At 37.6% G+C, this 17087-nt stretch overlaps 1 protein-coding gene across 1 annotated transcript in view; it reads right to left on the bottom strand.

Annotated features, from left to right (window-relative positions):
• Positions 1-17087, bottom strand: part of LOC110460814 (valine--tRNA ligase-like) — a 58477-nt gene that overhangs the window by 22238 nt on the left and 19152 nt on the right. The window contains exons 2-22 of the mRNA XM_021513973.1: positions 15258-15330; positions 14645-14745; positions 13951-14078; positions 13171-13335; positions 12631-12712; positions 11671-11790; positions 9644-9752; positions 8658-8837; positions 8182-8306; positions 7723-7826; positions 6805-6886; positions 6297-6373; positions 5934-6024; positions 5576-5681; positions 5027-5097; positions 4121-4246; positions 2778-2882; positions 1923-1991; positions 1496-1574; positions 450-577; positions 1-156 (exon numbers count right to left, since the gene is read on the bottom strand). Of these exons, the coding sequence (XP_021369648.1) occupies positions 1-156; positions 450-577; positions 1496-1574; positions 1923-1991; positions 2778-2882; positions 4121-4246; positions 5027-5097; positions 5576-5681; positions 5934-6024; positions 6297-6373; positions 6805-6886; positions 7723-7826; positions 8182-8306; positions 8658-8837; positions 9644-9752; positions 11671-11790; positions 12631-12712; positions 13171-13335; positions 13951-14078; positions 14645-14745; positions 15258-15330 (2277 nt within the window). The remainder of the gene's footprint in view (positions 157-449; positions 578-1495; positions 1575-1922; positions 1992-2777; positions 2883-4120; positions 4247-5026; positions 5098-5575; positions 5682-5933; positions 6025-6296; positions 6374-6804; positions 6887-7722; positions 7827-8181; positions 8307-8657; positions 8838-9643; positions 9753-11670; positions 11791-12630; positions 12713-13170; positions 13336-13950; positions 14079-14644; positions 14746-15257; positions 15331-17087) is intronic.

The raw sequence follows: 17087 nt of genomic DNA, 5'->3' as shown, positions 1-17087 counted from the left end.
TAAGTACCAATCACAGAGTTCATACAACCAAAAGTTGTAACAGCAAGTAGTGACAGCGGGGAAGTCGTAGCTACGGAATCCATTACCACACTGATCTACAGCGTAGGACAGTCGACTGAGGATCCACCGGTCCATCTCCTTCTCTCTACCCGACAACTGACAAATAATAGCAAGGTCGTCAGTAACAGAGTGAACATTCAATCTTAAAGCCAAGGTGAAGGTACCTTGAAACTGCACTTTTCTTTTATGATTTTTTATTTTACATGTATGAAGATATTTATATTGTTTTATTTTACAAGTACACTGTATGCACATAAATAGTTTTCAATGTTACAACAAAGCTATGAATATCTATACAACATTACTGACTAAAGCTGAGATGCACTTTGTAGTATTTTTTCTTGTTCTGTATGGAGCTAGATTCACAGTTTCTACAATTCTGTTCTTACCTGTCGTGTGGGGTTTGGCTTGAAGCTTTCCCCGAGGGCTCCTAGAGCGAATTTGGTAGCATTCCATAACTTGTTACAGAAGAATCTGTATCCCTGGACACGGAGAACGTCCAGGTTTATATCTCGACCTGTAAACAGACACATGACACTTCACTCTTACATTGATTGATTTCCAAATATATAACATTAAGATACTAGAAATGTGATCTTGAGGCTAACTTACACCCCCACATCATACTATTTGTCACTCACAAGGTCTTTTCACTATATTTAAATTGAATGAATTTAAAATTGTAATCAGAGCATATTGGTGCAGGAAATGATGTCAATTACGTATACGACTGCATGAAATGAATTGACATCAATTTGAAATGAAGGAGAATGTGCATTCATATATAAAATAATTACATCAAGGGTCATAACTCCGTCAAAACTGGACAGTAAAAGTATTGTAGTTACACATGTGAAGAGGTTCATTTGATAGGTAAGCTTTTACAGTATGAAATCCATACTCAAGGGTCAGCAGAATAAAGGGACATAACTCTCTAAATATCAATGGAAACAACATGCTGGTCACACATGTACCATTTGATGTGCTGGAGAAGATGTGTACAAAGTTTGATTAGAATAGATAGAGTACTTCGGGAAGAGTATACTGGACAAATTCTTGTCTACAGATTTAAGGTTATTGCATCAAGGGCCATAACTCTTTAGAAAAGGGGTAGGAACAAATTGTGGTAATGCATGCTCAGGTTCATATGTTATGTCATTTTACAAAATTTTGTTAAAATTATTCTTGTGCATTTGGAGAAGTAGACTTCACAACTCTTCGTGTTAAGAGGCAAACCGAGGAACAGGCAACCTGATTCCAGTATACTCATCCCCGATTTTTGTTGTGGAGGGTATAAAAATCCAAAACAAACACAGATGTATCCAGGATAAACAAGAGATGGCTTTTTGAACCAAAAACATATTCTTAAACAAAAGACCCCTGTACAACAAAGACCAATATGTACTACAGAGATGGTATAACTACCAGAACTGACCTTGAGCTGTGTAGGTTAAAAGTGCAAATCTGAGGGCATCTGTACCACACTCTGGGATACCATTGGGGTAGTCTGCTTTCTGTGTAGAAAAAACATGCTATAATAAACAGAAGTATGCGAAGAAATCTAAAATAACTATATTTATCTTAATTCCTACCACTTCATGTTTCTTTAGGTAGTTAAATAGTATGAAGGTAACTATATAGAAAACATTTAATGATTAATATTACGAAGATAAGAAAATGTGATGCTTTTCAATGAAAGCTTCACGTTATAGTAAGACAGTCGAGTACTGGTCATGTAAACAGTTTTAACTTTTTAAAAGTTTCAGTGAATATTACTTAAGATTTATTTGCAAAACAGTTCCCATGCCACAATAAAATATTTGCTGCGATTGTAAGAAACTTGATTGTTGAGAATGCGTTACCTGACCCTCCTGTGCCTTGACTATCTCCTTCTTGTCCAAGTTTCCGTCCTCCAGTCGCATGTGTAGTTCCTGTTAATAATGAAACAATTTCAACATTAATGAATATTCTCACTATCTTCCCCAAACAAATATACAATGATCACATCCCCAAATTTGGTGTCTTAAATGGAGACACGGTAGTCTAGTGGTAGGATGCCGGGCTCGTGACCAAAGGGTTGCGGGTTCGAGTCACGGCACGACACTGTGTTGTATCTTTGAGCAAGAGACTTTACTCAGCTTGTTCCAGTCTACTCAGCTGTAAATGAGTACATGGTTGGGCAGTGCTAGAAATGTAGAATGCTAGCTGTGAGCGCCAAAATGGCAGCACCGGCTGTATGCTCCCCAGGGAGTTGAGAACGATATTGACTGGTTGCAAAGGCCCTATGACCATGGATAATAATTTGTGAACCGCTTTGAGACGACCTTCAAACTAGGTTGTGATAAAGCGGTATATAAGAACCTTGAATTGTTATTGTTATTATTATTAAATGTTTTTAGGACTGGTAAGAAATTGCTGGTTTGGGGGTCTTAAATTTGAAAACTCCTATTGACTATATTTTTATCGATGTTAAACATGGCTCCTTTTATCAGCCTAGAGATAACAATCTGAACACCATCTTAGTATGAAATATTAAATCTTGGATGATATTTTTTGTCAAATTTAATTCCCCCTCAATATTACTTGTGTTGACCGGGCTCTGCCTGTGTGCTACCCCAGACCAGGTCAGGTATTACTGTAACACCAGGCCAAGTCAGGGCTCCAGGCAGGATTAACAACTAAGCTGAATCAAGAAAGTATTGTTATTTTGTCCTTACTGCCAATGAGACTCCATTGATGACATCAATAGGGTCAATGACGTTTCCTAGTGATTTGGACATTTTCCTTCCATGGGCATCCCTCACCATTGCATGAAGATACACCTGTAAAACAATTAATATTATGTATACATAATTTGGTAAATCATCATATTGGGTGAATAATTTAAGTCTGGAAATGTTAAAAAAATAAGGTTTTCATATGTACCTATCAATATTTTTTGCAAGTCAGGTGGCGCAGTAGATAACGCACTCGCCTTTCACCTAGGTGGTCAGGGTTCACTTCCCTGATAAATATCTCCGAGTTTTACTTGTATAGAGTTAATCATCTCCAACAAGTTGTGTAGAAAGATATGAGGTAAATTGTCTGTGTTGTGTACAATGAACTATCATATAACAAATTTCATCTTTATAATATTCCTTGAAGAATTGTTTCAATACTCCAGGGGTTACGCATAATTATGCTCTCTGGAACCCTGGAATATGTCATAGTATACAGTTAGAGTATGGCGTTGAGGGATATAGCAAGTTTCTGGTGTCCCGAGACCAGGTCTATTTCCCGAGGCGAAGCCGAGGGAAATAGGCATGGTCAAGGGACACCAGAAACTTGCTATATATGCCTCAACCCCATACTTTAACCGTTTTATTATACCGATACACACTGGAGAGATAGTTTTAACTAGAAAATATTTGTAAACCATAAGCTGTATAGCTTCACGTCCCAAATACCCTTTTGATGGCAATGGAGCCAAATGCTTACGAGTTCGGCAGCAAGCTCCGCCCACCTCGCGCGTCACTGCCGAGTTCGGTAACAAGCTCCGCCCACCTCTCGCCTGATTGGCTCGGTGGAAACACCCGAGTGTAGGTGTGTTTTAGTTCACAGACTAACACACAGGACTAAAACACACTCAGGCAAAAGTGGGGATATATTCGATTTAACCAATTACTTTTATATAGAGTAAATAAAGTAGAGGTGTAATAACAAAACTAAAGGCACACATCAAGCTATTTGATTAGTCTCAGGTACAAAAACCTGACAATCGTTAGACTGATACCTGTCCTGTGAAGATTACAGAGGAGTGACACCAAACTTAAAAGTCAGTCAATGTTTACCGTTATGTGGCTGGGAGTTTTTTTTTATGTACATCAAAGGATCAAAGTACTCTTCTTGTCTCACTGACAAGGTGGTGCACACTGAGCCTTTGATTTTGTTATGACATAGTCCAGGAGTGATGAGAACGTAAGTGAGCATAACCCCTGGAGAATTGATGATGCCCTGCTTTAAATCCAATGCTTTAAGAAACGATCTTGTAATGGTGACAGTCTATATATCTAAAACAAACCTCTTTGAACGGGAGCTTGCCCATCAACTCGAGACCCATCGTCACCATACGGGCGACCCAGAAGAAGATGATATCGTGGCCAGTTTCCAGCAGGGTGCCGGGGTAAAACGCTTCCAGTTCATTTGTCTGTAAAAAGGAAAGTCACTTGTACTTACACATCACAGACCATAACTAACAAATCTAACAGTGAGCTTCCAAAAATATTTCAGTAACAACTCCAGACCAGTTATCTATACCAGGGTGAGAAAATAAACTAGTTTTGCATGAGAGTGGTAGTCAAGAGGACTAGTTGAGTAGAACTTCTACTAGTCATACCACCATGTTACTGATCAGATATCTGGGCCTGTATTCATGAAACCATTTTCTTGCTCAAGCTAGGATTCTGTGCTCTAACATACTTTCTTGTAACTGGCTTAAAATCATGTCACATGGTCAAAAAGTCAGGTTTCAATGTTGTAAATGTTTTTCCGCCCCAACTCTCTCCAAAATGATGATCAATGTATAATTAGAATGTCTGAGTTTGAGCATGAGAATGATAAGGGCCCTAGTTGCATGGTTAAAGTAATATCGCGAGCATTTGGCATAAAACTGAAGTGATTGCTGTATAGCAGCCATGAAAGTTTCCTATTGAAATGGAAGAACTGATAGTTGATATGGTCATGTTCTAGAAGATTTGGCGAACAACAAATGATACTTTCGTATTTTAAGCATTTGGAAAGGAATCTGATTAGTTAATTTCTTATTCAAATGTAATTCTGAATATATAATGTTTTACTAGTCAGGCAATGTGATTCACAGAGCAATTGAACAATTATTGAGCATTATTATGACTGCTATATACAAACTCCGAGCGCTGATTACCGTATTACTCTCCACAGATCTGATTATATTGTTAAATGGTTGTACCTTTTCTGGCCACCCAAAGATGGAGAAAGGAAATATCCCCGACGAGAACCACGTGTCCAACACATCCTCATCTAAAACAAAAACAATCACCATTATAGGTGCAACATTATGAAATTAAACAAAATACAAAATCATCAACCCTTGTCTTGTAACCATCTGTTTTTTTGATAATGACCAATGTACTGAAAACTTAAGGATACTCGACACCACAAAGATGTTTTGTGATCGTAACTTTGTCTAAATGTTTGGCCATCATCATCAAGAATGCCGAATTGTTTAACATAAGGAGTGTCGGATCACCTGTAATGACCAACGTTTACTAGTCACCTGACCCATCACTATGTGCACTGCAGGGTTGACTGCTCAAACAAATATATCTTAACTAGTTCTAAGAGGAAATATTTTTGTAAATATCTTTTTAGTAGAACCTTTTTCCAGCATTTCCAGCCCGAAAAAAATACCTGCCCAAATTAGACCGTTTTTTAATTTTATTGACATACTGTATCTACTATCAGTACCCGACTTTCTGTTATATGACCTTGAACTGACCTTGTCTGAGAGAGATTTTGTCCCCGCTGACTTTGAAACGTTCGGCAGCTTTCTGTCTGACTTCCTCTTCTGTCCGTCCACTCACCCAGTACTTCTCATCAGTGTCCTATGCACAGGTAATTATATAGTTTGATATAGGTTTGACTGTAAAACTGCACTGAAGTGTCACACATGCCGTTCAAACTGACATATTACTGATTTAAAATACATCAATGTCAAATTAAAGTTTTATTTATAACGCATTGGAAATTATTACTTTGATCAGAATAATTCTGTATTATTTCATGCTTTACTTAGTAGAGGATTTCAGACAATTCATATCCGCAGTGATGCAGTTCCCTATAGGTGACACACTTACCTCCCCTGGAGGAATAGATGGGTCGTCAACGGTTACAAAGTATGCTGGGATACGATGCCCCCACCACAGCTGTCTCGATATGCACCAATCTCTTCAGGAGGCAGAAAAAAAGGTTGTATATCAATTAAAAGGATTTGTTGAATTGCGAACAATCAGAGGTTGCCGATTCTGTGACATAAGCTTGTTTTTTTAGTTTTTATATCAGATCAATATTCTCTCCAGTTTTAATTCATTTTTCCCATTTATTTACCAAAATAAGGATATGATGTAAAATGTCTAATTGTCTGATCAGGTATTGTAAGTAAAACCATACAGACACTGTCTATATTAGACAGGAATGTGATTCTGATTGGCCCTGTTTACCTGGAGTCCTCGAGCCAGTTGTACCATGTCTTCTCGTGCATGTCAGGGATCAGTTTCAGCTCCCCTTCTCTCACAGCCTGTCAAAGTCATCACAAACATGGTAATACTGTTCAATGATTTCACTACACTGTAAATGGTCAATATATCTACATGACAAGGAAGTTGACATTATGATAAATTCTGAAGTCATCTTGCTCAGGGATGCTCCATACCAAATTAGGTCAAAAGTTCTTCATCTATACTTACAGAGTAGTAAATTTAACAACTATTTCACTTTTGGAACATGCTCTTCTGCATGTCTTTTGGAGGGCCATGCTGTTCATCTATACAACATTTAATTCTATTTGTCCATGCAAAATTTAGTCAACATCTCTTCAGCTCTTTTGGACTAGTAGTTTTCTGAATGAAAAGCTGACAAAGGATAGATGCCAGAACATAACATAAGCTCCATGATTTGCCCTTTGGGTCTTGTGAGCTAAAATTGAAACATGTTTGTTATTTTGCATACCTTTACCGCCTTATCAGCCATGGACTGCATACTGACATACCACTGGGGCTTCAGCAGGGGCTCAATCACATCTTTGGAGCGACTGTAACACACAGGATGGACAATTTACCTATACCTCTGTATAGCAAGATCAGAACTTCAATTCATCTAAATTGTGACCAACATAACAAGAAAATTTTGAAATCAAAATGTTTAGCATCACATCGACTGACATTATATATGTCACCTCAATGTTTTCCATTATGTCATTTACTTTTTTATTTTGATAAATGGGAAAACATCTGGTCCAAAAATAGTCACCAGATGATGTTGCCTTACGGAAATCAACTTTACCCTAGGTATTATAGAACCTTGCTCTAAAACTTTGCCATAATATATACTATTTCGGTTCAGTCAAATATGTATTAAGAGACCACAAAGTAAGAGGCTCTTGATATATTTCAACATAGATAGGCTCCTAAAAGAATATTAATACATTTCACTTGTCTGTATAAAATAAACTGCTCCATCGGGATGGGAAAAGGACTGTCTCTTAATTAAGAGAGATGATTAATTAATAGGGATGGTTTTTTGAGCATAATCAACTGTATACATTTGGTTAGCCATAATATTTTAAACTCTTTCCAAACATGTTCTTGGATAATGTGTATATTATCTAGAAAACTTCACAGCATCAATTAATGCTACCTGTTCAGAAAATGTCCAATGCTGGTAGAAAGAATTTACTTACAAATATAAATTTAAATGTCATGCTCCATAATATCTCTATTTACTTAACCCTTTCACCTCTATATAACTTTAGTAGACTCTACCATGCATTGATATGGATGAGCCCATTATGGTCTACAGTGGTGAACAAAAACCTAAAAAATCAAACTGTATACCCTCTGATGGATTTCAAGTTAAAGGAATGCCTACCTGCAGATAGGCACAACCATGGGGTTTTCTTTGGTCTCCTTATATAGACCCTTCTTCTTGAGAGCTTCCAGGACGGCTTTGCGGGCCTCAAACCTCCTCATACCCTGGAAAGCATTCATACTTTTATACTTACACCTACGTATTATCTGGGTGGTAATGATGTCATCAATACTGTTTTAACATGAACAAATAGACCAAGAATGTAAGAAACGAGTAATTAAGGAAATAATACAGATCTTAAATTTCTTATCAAGTCATAAATCTCTTCATAACCATGACTGTTTCAAATGTATTGAATGACAAATTCCTCAATCAGCATGTTGAATTGATTTTGTTGATCTTCAAGTGAGATACTTAGAACAAAGTTTGATCTTTAAGCGTGTGACTTGAAGCAAAGGTTGACCTTTATATTAGTGATTTTAATTACAGCAAACTTTGACCTTTGAACTAGTGACTTACAGCAAATTCTCCACAGTCAGGTGTCATGTTACCCTTGTCGTCTATAATGGTGAGGAATGGCATATTGTGGCGTACGCCAACCTCGTAATCGTTCTGGTCGTGGGCTGGCGTGATCTTCACAGCACCTACACGGGACATACAAGTGCACTCAGTCGCTATCATCTTACCTATTATCTACTTAAAGCAACACACCAAAACTATCATTAATTTTAATCTCTAGTATAACTTGATATTTCTATTTTTGAACATTCTATTTTCATTAAACTAACCGGTGGAAACATACCACTTGCAAAAATCTTTTATCAGCATTATCAGTGGTCAATAAATGTACAAGTTTGATCAGTGTAACTCCACCCCCCCCCCCCCCCCCCCCCCCCCCCCCCCCCCCTCCTTTAATCTTAGTTAATTTGGATTCCATCTTCCAACTATTAGTAATTCCAAGCTCAATATTATCAATTTAAACATAGAAATTGTACCTGTTCCAAAGTTCCTGTCTACGAAGTCGTCCAGGACGATGGGCATACGCCGGTCGACGAAGGGATGGGTCACAAACCTGCCATGGAGATGTTTGTATCGGTCATCCTCAGGGTGGACAGCCACTCCGGTGTCGCCCAGCATTGTCTCAATACGAGTGGTCGCCACAACAATCTCCTCATCTGTCAACGCAAAAGTCTTCAATATATGACTTTTGATTTCACAACAACAATCAGCGATACAGATTTACTTAGTTCTCAGGCTTGTGTGCGTATATATTGCTTACCTGTGTTAAATTTCACCCGTTGGTGTAAACCCCATTAAAAATTAAACAACAATCACGAAACAAGTTCTTTCAGCTTATATAAATTGCTCTTGTTGGCCGGGATGTGGAGGGGGGAGGGGGGGGTGTCTTAACATGGGAGGAAACCGGAGTACTTGGAAAAAATCCAATGTGGTCGGGCAGTTAACCCCATGCCTGTACATGTCTGGTTAGGCAATCAAACCACCGCTGTCATGGTGAATGGCGAGTACGCTATCCACTGCATCGTCCGACCACCCAATATGCCTCAAACCACATTAGAGCTTATGAGGAAATTTTATTCATTCACCTTTGTTCTTCCTACCCCTCGTAGGGACCAAGGGGTAGAACCCAAAAGGGTTTAATATGGACAATTTTATACTGAAATACATGCAGTTTACCTCTATTTCTTGATCTGTTGTGAGAATGTTAGAAAATTGTCCCATTTGGGGTGATACTCCTTGGTCCCTATTAAGAGTAGGGACACAAAATAAGAAAACGTTGATTTCCTTATCATAATGATGCTTTTTATACATTTGGTTGAAATCTGTTCAATCTTTCAAAGAAAATGATGAAAATACTGTTTACTTGGGGTATACACAATGGTTGCTAGTAAGAATTTTGAATAGGATGCAAATTTATTAAGAAAATCTGGTCTTAAAAATTAGCACAATGTATGATGGTTACCTGAGCCTTCCACAGGGTAGGCAAAGGACACGATGACACCAAACTCTATCTTTTCTGTGTAGCCGGCTACAGGTAACATGGTCCGACCAGGCAGCTCCTTCTTGTCTACCTGTAGAGATTATCTCAACACTGTAATAATTGTTTTATATTAATTCTTCACATATTTTCAATTCCCATTAAATGTTCCTTGACAATGATTTTGAATTACCGTAATTTCAATTTTAAAATTTACCTTGAAAACTTTTGGGAAAATGTATTTTTAACTCATTGTTTCCACAGGTACCAGAAAGCTATGCGGAATTTGAACCATATAAGCCACATGGACCAAGGGAGTTAATTCAGTTTTAATCAGCAAAAAGGGACTGACTCCAGCATTCTAAAGTCATTTGATTAATTGAGTGAAAAGGAAAACAATAACATGTCTTGGAATGTTATTTGGCATGCAAAGTTTTCAGTTTTTATCACTTTAATTACTAAGGAATTTGAACTGATATCCTTGAATGGCAAATAAAACAAATTTCACATCAGATTAATTCTTGATAAATTAAAATAATTAATGTCATACATAAGAATTAAGGTCAAAACGTTAGTTTCGGGCATCAGAGAATATTCACACCTAAAAGAAACATAAATGCCAATTGGATTTTTTTACCCAAATACTCTCAAGATAGAACTGCTTTGGTATCTCTTACATTAAATCACACCATCTTTTTTTTTGGGACGAGGAGAGAAACACTGTGTGTCGGCCACTTAACCGGAGGCTGAATGAGTAGATACTATATCAATACAGCAGCCAGTTGTGATGGACCCATCTAACGACGAGTAACCTTTACAGTTACAAAGACGGTAACACTGTGTGTCGGCCACTTAACCGGAGGCTGAATGAGTAGATACTATATCAATACAGCAGCCAGTTGTGATGGACCCATCTAACGATGAGTGACGTTTAAGGTTACAAAGACAGAAACACTGTGTGTCGGCCACTTAACCAGAGACTGAATGAGTAGATACTATATCAGTACAGCAGCCAGTTGTGATGGACCCATGTAACGATGAGTAACCTTTACAGTTACAAAGACTCAAACACTGTGTGTCGGCCACTTAACCAGAGGCTGAATGAGTAGATACTATATCAGTACAGCAGCCAGTTGTGATGGACCCATGTAACGATGAGTAACCTTTACAGTTACAAAGACTCAAACACTGTGGGTCGGCCACTTAACCAGAGGCTGAATGAGTAGATACTATATCCATACAGCAGCCAGTTGTGATGGACCCATGTAACGATGAGTAACCTTTACAGTTACAAAGACAGTAACACTGTGTGTCGGCCACTTAACCAGAGGCTGAAGGAGTAGATACTATATCAGTACAGCAGCCAGTTGTGACGGACCCATGTAACGATGAGTAACCTTTACAGTTACAAAGACAGTAACACTGTGTGTCGGCCACTTAACCAGAGGCTGAAGGAGTAGATACTATATCAGTACAGCAGCCAGTTGTGACGGACCCATGTAACGATGAGTAACCTTTACAGTTACAAAGACTCAAACACTGGGTGTCGGCCACTTAACCAGAGGCTGAATGAGGAGGTACTATATCAATACAGCAGCCAGTTGTGATGGACCCATCTAACGATGACTGACCTTTAAGGTTACAAAGACAGAAACACTGTGTGTCGGCGACTTAACCGGAGGCTGAATGAGTAGATACTATATCAGTACAGCAGCCAATTGAGATGGACCCATGTAACGATGAGTAACCTTTACAGTTACAAAGACAGTAACACTGTGTGTCGGCCACTTAACCAGAGACTGAATGAGTAGATACTATATCAATACAGCAGCCGGTTGTGATGGACCCATGTAACGACGAGTAATCTTTACAGTTACAAAGACAGAAACACTGTGTGTCGGCCACTTAACCAGAGGCTGAATGAGTAGATACTATATCAATACAGCAGCCAGTTGTGATGGACCCATGTAACGACGAGTGACCTTTACAGTTACAAAGACAGTAACACTGACCTCAATTTCCGAGATGGCCGAGTTGAGGGTACAGGACCAGTTGACCAGGCGTACACTACGGTAGATCAGTCCCTTCTCGTGTAATTGTATAAACGCTTCTGTAACTGCCCGCACCAATTTCTGTCAAATAAAATGATAATGTAGATATGAACTGATACAGTTTTGGATGTTAGATCATCCAATGAATTTCTACTGAACCTTTCAACTTTGTGAAACTACCAGTTCACAAATTTCAAATAAAAGTGTGGAAGTTGAAAAGTTTATGCCAAGGCTAGCCAGAAAACAATATCAGAAAACCTGTGAGGTCCAAGTAAAACCTGTGAGGTCCAGGTAAACTTTTGGTCAACTGTTTGGTATGTGATCAAGGAAATCAGCCTCAGTCCTTTTTGTTAATAATGATAAAAAGTTAGCGTAGATCTTGTTTGTTATCCATAAATCCATACAATAAGGATGTTTATCATTTAAGAGATTTCTAAATCTTAACACAAATAAGAAATTAAATGCTTCTCCAATTTAGAGAAAGCAACAAAACAAGACAATTGAATTGATATGTCTTGCCTGTGCCCCACTTTGACCATCAATGCACATGTCAAGTTTGGTTGGTCTAGTACACCTATAGTTTCAGAGAAACTAACTTAAACACGAAAACTTAATGTTGATTGAGATGCTGACCAAGTCAATGGACCATGAAAGGTAGGCCACATCCAGCATTTGATGCATGGGTTGAGATGAGCTACCTAAGATGCATCTATGGTCAAGTTTGGTTGGTATATCACTTAACTTTCAGTGAAACTAACTGAAACGCAAAAACTTAATGTTGACAATACCGTTGCTGGAAAAGCAACACCTTAGTATTACTTCCGTTACTTTGTGGCGGCGAGACAAAACTAAAATACTGGTTTAATTACCAAAGGACGTAATAATTCTAGATGTTGACATATTTTGTTCAAAGGGACTTACAGGGTCCATGGTGAAGCATGCTCTATCCCAGTCGTAGGAGCCTCCAAGCCTCTTCAGCTGGTGGTAGATACGGTCCCCCTTCCTGCAGACGAAAAACATAATATTTAACGAAGTTCCACAAATAATCTATCTCTTCAAACAAAAAAGTTCTTTCTCCAGAAAATGTTTTATTACAAGCAATATTATGCACCCCCTTCTTTTTATACAATGGTGTGTTTTTGCAATATTCATATTTTTTTCAATTTATAAACAATGTTGTATCTTTCACAAATTTCACCAACTTATAATGCTTTTTTCAACTCATTCACCTCTGAAATTTCATAATGGACTATTCCAACCTTTGAATTGGAAGAGTTCAAATGTGTCTTCAGGGGTGAATGAGTTAAGTTGGATGTTTCTAGAGAAACAAATTGTGCTCTTAACCCTTTCAACCCCAGGTAACTTTAGTGGACTCTTCCATGCATTTATTGGGATGAGTCCATTATGGTCTACAGTATTGAAAGGGTTAAGATCATATTTTTAAGATCAACAATATCTTACTCATTTTTCCATTTCCACACTTCGTCTACAAACTTCTCCCTGCCCATATCATGGCGGGTCAGATTCCTCTCTCTCTTGATTTTCTTTTCTACAACAACCTGTGTGGCAATTCCTGCGTGATCGCAGCCAGGGTTCCATAGAGTCATCTTCCCATTCATCCTATGCCTGTGTTAATACAATGGAAAGTAAAAGTAGGGCACACATACTAGACCTATGCCTGCATTAATACAATGGAAAGTGAAAGTATCAGCACATACTAGACCTATTCCTGCATTAATACAATGGAAAGTGAAAGTAGGTTACACATATTTGACAATGACTTAAACTGAGGGTTTTTACAACGTTAACATTTACAAGTCATATTGGGTCAAGTGGTGGTAAAACTACATGTCATATTGGGTCGAATGGGGATAAAACTTTAACAGTAAGTTGAGAATATTTTACTTTAAAGAAAATGGTATTTTACTGAAAGTTTTGTTACGTTCAATGCTACATTATATTTTACATTGAAGAAAATGGTATTTAAAATGGAAATTTTGTTATGGTCAGTGCTACATAAACGTCCTTAATACCTGGCCTACATCATAAAGGCTTACCGTAAATGAAAGCAACTTTAATAAGGTTGAGGTGTCCTCAGACTTAAACCATAAAAATACCAGCCTTTACCAAAAGAACCAACTTAAGATTTACCACAACTAAAGTTCTTTTCAATTTTCTTTTAAGATTACATCAAAGGCATATGTTAAACTTATATCAGAGAGAGTAGAAAATCATATTCACCATCTTACAATACAGTCCTCCACTGCTGTGGTCAGAGCATGTCCCAGATGTAAGCTACCTGTTACATTGGGGGGAGGAATGACAATCACAAACTTATCCTCATACGGCACATTTTTGATGTCACGACCCTGGAAATTAGACCAAAGACAAGATATGGTGTTATATACAGTCAAACCGGTATAAAGAGTCCACCCATTGGAAGTCCAAAAAGTAGTCTCTTAACACAGATGGTCTCATAACACAGGTGGTCTCTTAAAAGAGGTGGTTACATGAGCAGGTTTGACTGTACTTACATAATGGTACATATAGATAATTATCGATAATTCTGTTGAAAATAATTGTTTGTGTCAAATTAACTAGGTGAATGTATTTAGGTCAGATAACAACATAATTTCTGATTTTTTTTACAAAATAATGAGGATCGTTTTGGTAGTTGGATGTCATTTCATAAATAGAAATATACACACAAACATGGAAAATTTATTGAATAGGAAGCTTATAAGTAAGAACAATATCAGTTTCCTATTTAAAGAAAATAACTTCAAACTGAAAACCATATGAAAGTTTGAATTAAAACTAGCTGTTCATGAATATGCGAGACATAAATGGCCTCAACGGAAATCACGGCAGAAGATCACTGACCCCTTAATGTACGGTAATGGAGAAAACGACCAATTTAGCCGGTCTGACCTACCCCATACTCCGGCGTGAAGAAGCCACTTTCATTCCACCAGTCATACCACGCCGCCTCTACATAGTGAGGATTGTAGGCGTCTGGCATGGCACCAGATATATCTGAAGAAACACAAAGCACGTTTCTGTAAATAATGCCCTTTTATAAGGTATAACAAATGTTAGGCCCAATAAATATCATAGAATGTCCATTTGGTTAAAATAGTTTCTCTGTCCTGACCTCTCGCAGGACAATGTCAACTCATAGAATCTTCGTTACCAAATATGGAAGTGTGGAATTTGCATCAATGAGAATGGGGAAAAGGAAAGCAATGTGCAGTTAATTGCTCTCACTGAAGGCAAAATGCTTAATACTTTCTGTTAAAGACAATATGTAACTTTCTCTATATGTCTGTAAAACACTATGTAATATATATATATATATCAATATTACCTTAATCCCCGAGAAGATATGTATGCAAATTTCATGTTTAGTTTTCAAAAGTTGACTTTCCATAATATGAAATTGTAATTTAATTTAATATCATTTTGAAACTTTCAGTGAAGTCAAACCGGTAAATCGGTTTTTGGAAAAGTGCCACTTAATGGCAAATTGAAAGCATTAGAACCCTTACCTTTTTTCTCGCCTGGCTTAGTTGGTTTGTCATATATAATCGTAGCTTTCTCCTTCTTCGGTTCTTTTTTCTTCTGTAAATACACATAAAAATTCTTTTAAATTGTTTTCTTGTACTTTTCAAGATTATGTAGAATAGTTCTTAAATCTGAAAAATGCTAAGTTAAAATTAATTTAGACTTATTATATATAAAGTATAATTCTGCGTGTTGAACACTTTCACACAGAGCACGAAATCAAGCAAAAAGCTTAACATATCCAATAATCTTGATTTATCATTTTTTGATGTGCCCAAACCTGACAAATTCAATTCAAGAACAATTTACAGAGTTTGGTACAGTTATTTATCTGCTTTATATCACTTTTCATTTGTTAGATGGAAACATGATATTACGGGAAATGTGATATTAACAGATGATGTCTTTTGTAACAAAATAGGCTGATAATTAGGCAATTTAAAGATTGGAACCATCTTATAACATGTCAGACAGTGGATATCAATAGAGAGCAGCACTGTGGTCAAAAGTACATTAGAGGTCAAATCTTTAGAATTTGGTAACACTGTGCATTGATTGACGGGACTGTTGAATTGTAGATAGTGCTATAGGGCTATCCATCTAGTGGCGACAAGGTCGGTCATGGATGACGTAGAGATAGGAACGAGAGTGTGAACTCCCTGAAACAGACAGGGTATAACTGTCATTGCCTTATGGTACATCTAGTATTGTTGTTTTGGTAGGGGAAAGTTAGCTTAGAAGTTAAGATTATAAGTTAGATTAAATTGTTGAAGGTGCCTTATTATATATGTACATAGGGGTGGTACCGGATCAGGAATAGTTAATCAGGTATAAATTTTGATAAAACGGACTTGCAGGAGAACTGTGGAAGATGATCCAAAGACTTGACAGGGAGTCTGCTCCAGTAGGGGGCAGGAAAAGACTGACACGGCCACAATGCGAAGTGAATACAATTCTAAGTCCACATGTGTTGTTCTTTATTGTGTTGTGTATTACTTTATCCACCACATGTGTTGTTCCGTGTGTTGTGTATTACTTTATCTACCGCATGTGTTGTTCCGTGTGTTGTGTAATACTTTATCTACCACATGTGTTGTTCTGTGTGTTGTGAAATACTATATCCACCACATGTGTTGTTCCATGTGTTGTGTAACACTTTATCCACCACATGTGTTGTTCCACATGTTGTGTAACACTTTATCAACCACATGTGTTGTTCTGTGTGTTGTGTAATACTTTAGCAACCACATGTGTTGTTTCATGTTTTGTGTAACACATTATCCACCACATGTGTTGTTCTGTGTGTTGTGTAAAACTTTATCCACCACATGTGTTGTTCCATGTGTTGTGTAACACTTTATCAATCACAAGTGTTGTAACACTTTATCCCATGTTTTTTAGCTGTTGAATACCCGTAAGTGTCCTTAATTATCAGATACAAAACCAAATGCATCTAGTGTAATTTGGATCAAGAAGAATTATATTTATCAACCAGGTCCTGAGAGAATGTGTTCAGAAAGTACACCAATTATAGTGTCACAGGAATGAAAAATTATCATATACAGGAAATGCCAGTTTGTGATGACAAATAAACACTACATGTTACCTGAGTGTAACTCTATCAATAGCCTGTTCTCAGTTTACATAGACAGAGGTGGGCCGGGGCAGACTGGAGGGAAAGGGATAAAAGGACTACAGTGACAGGTCTAATAAATAACCCCTCTATTCCACTCTCCTCCTCAACAAAATCAACATTCCACTAACTGATGTCTGCTGTAACAATCAACCGGGGGGGGGCCTGTAACATAACAAGG

Source organism: Mizuhopecten yessoensis, unplaced genomic scaffold, assembly GCF_002113885.1.
Source record: "Mizuhopecten yessoensis strain PY_sf001 unplaced genomic scaffold, ASM211388v2 scaffold10479, whole genome shotgun sequence".
Classification (NCBI taxonomy): Eukaryota; Metazoa; Mollusca; class Bivalvia; order Pectinida; family Pectinidae; genus Mizuhopecten; species Mizuhopecten yessoensis.
Note: the sequence above shows the minus strand (reverse complement) of the source record. Positions and strands in the feature narration are given on the sequence as shown.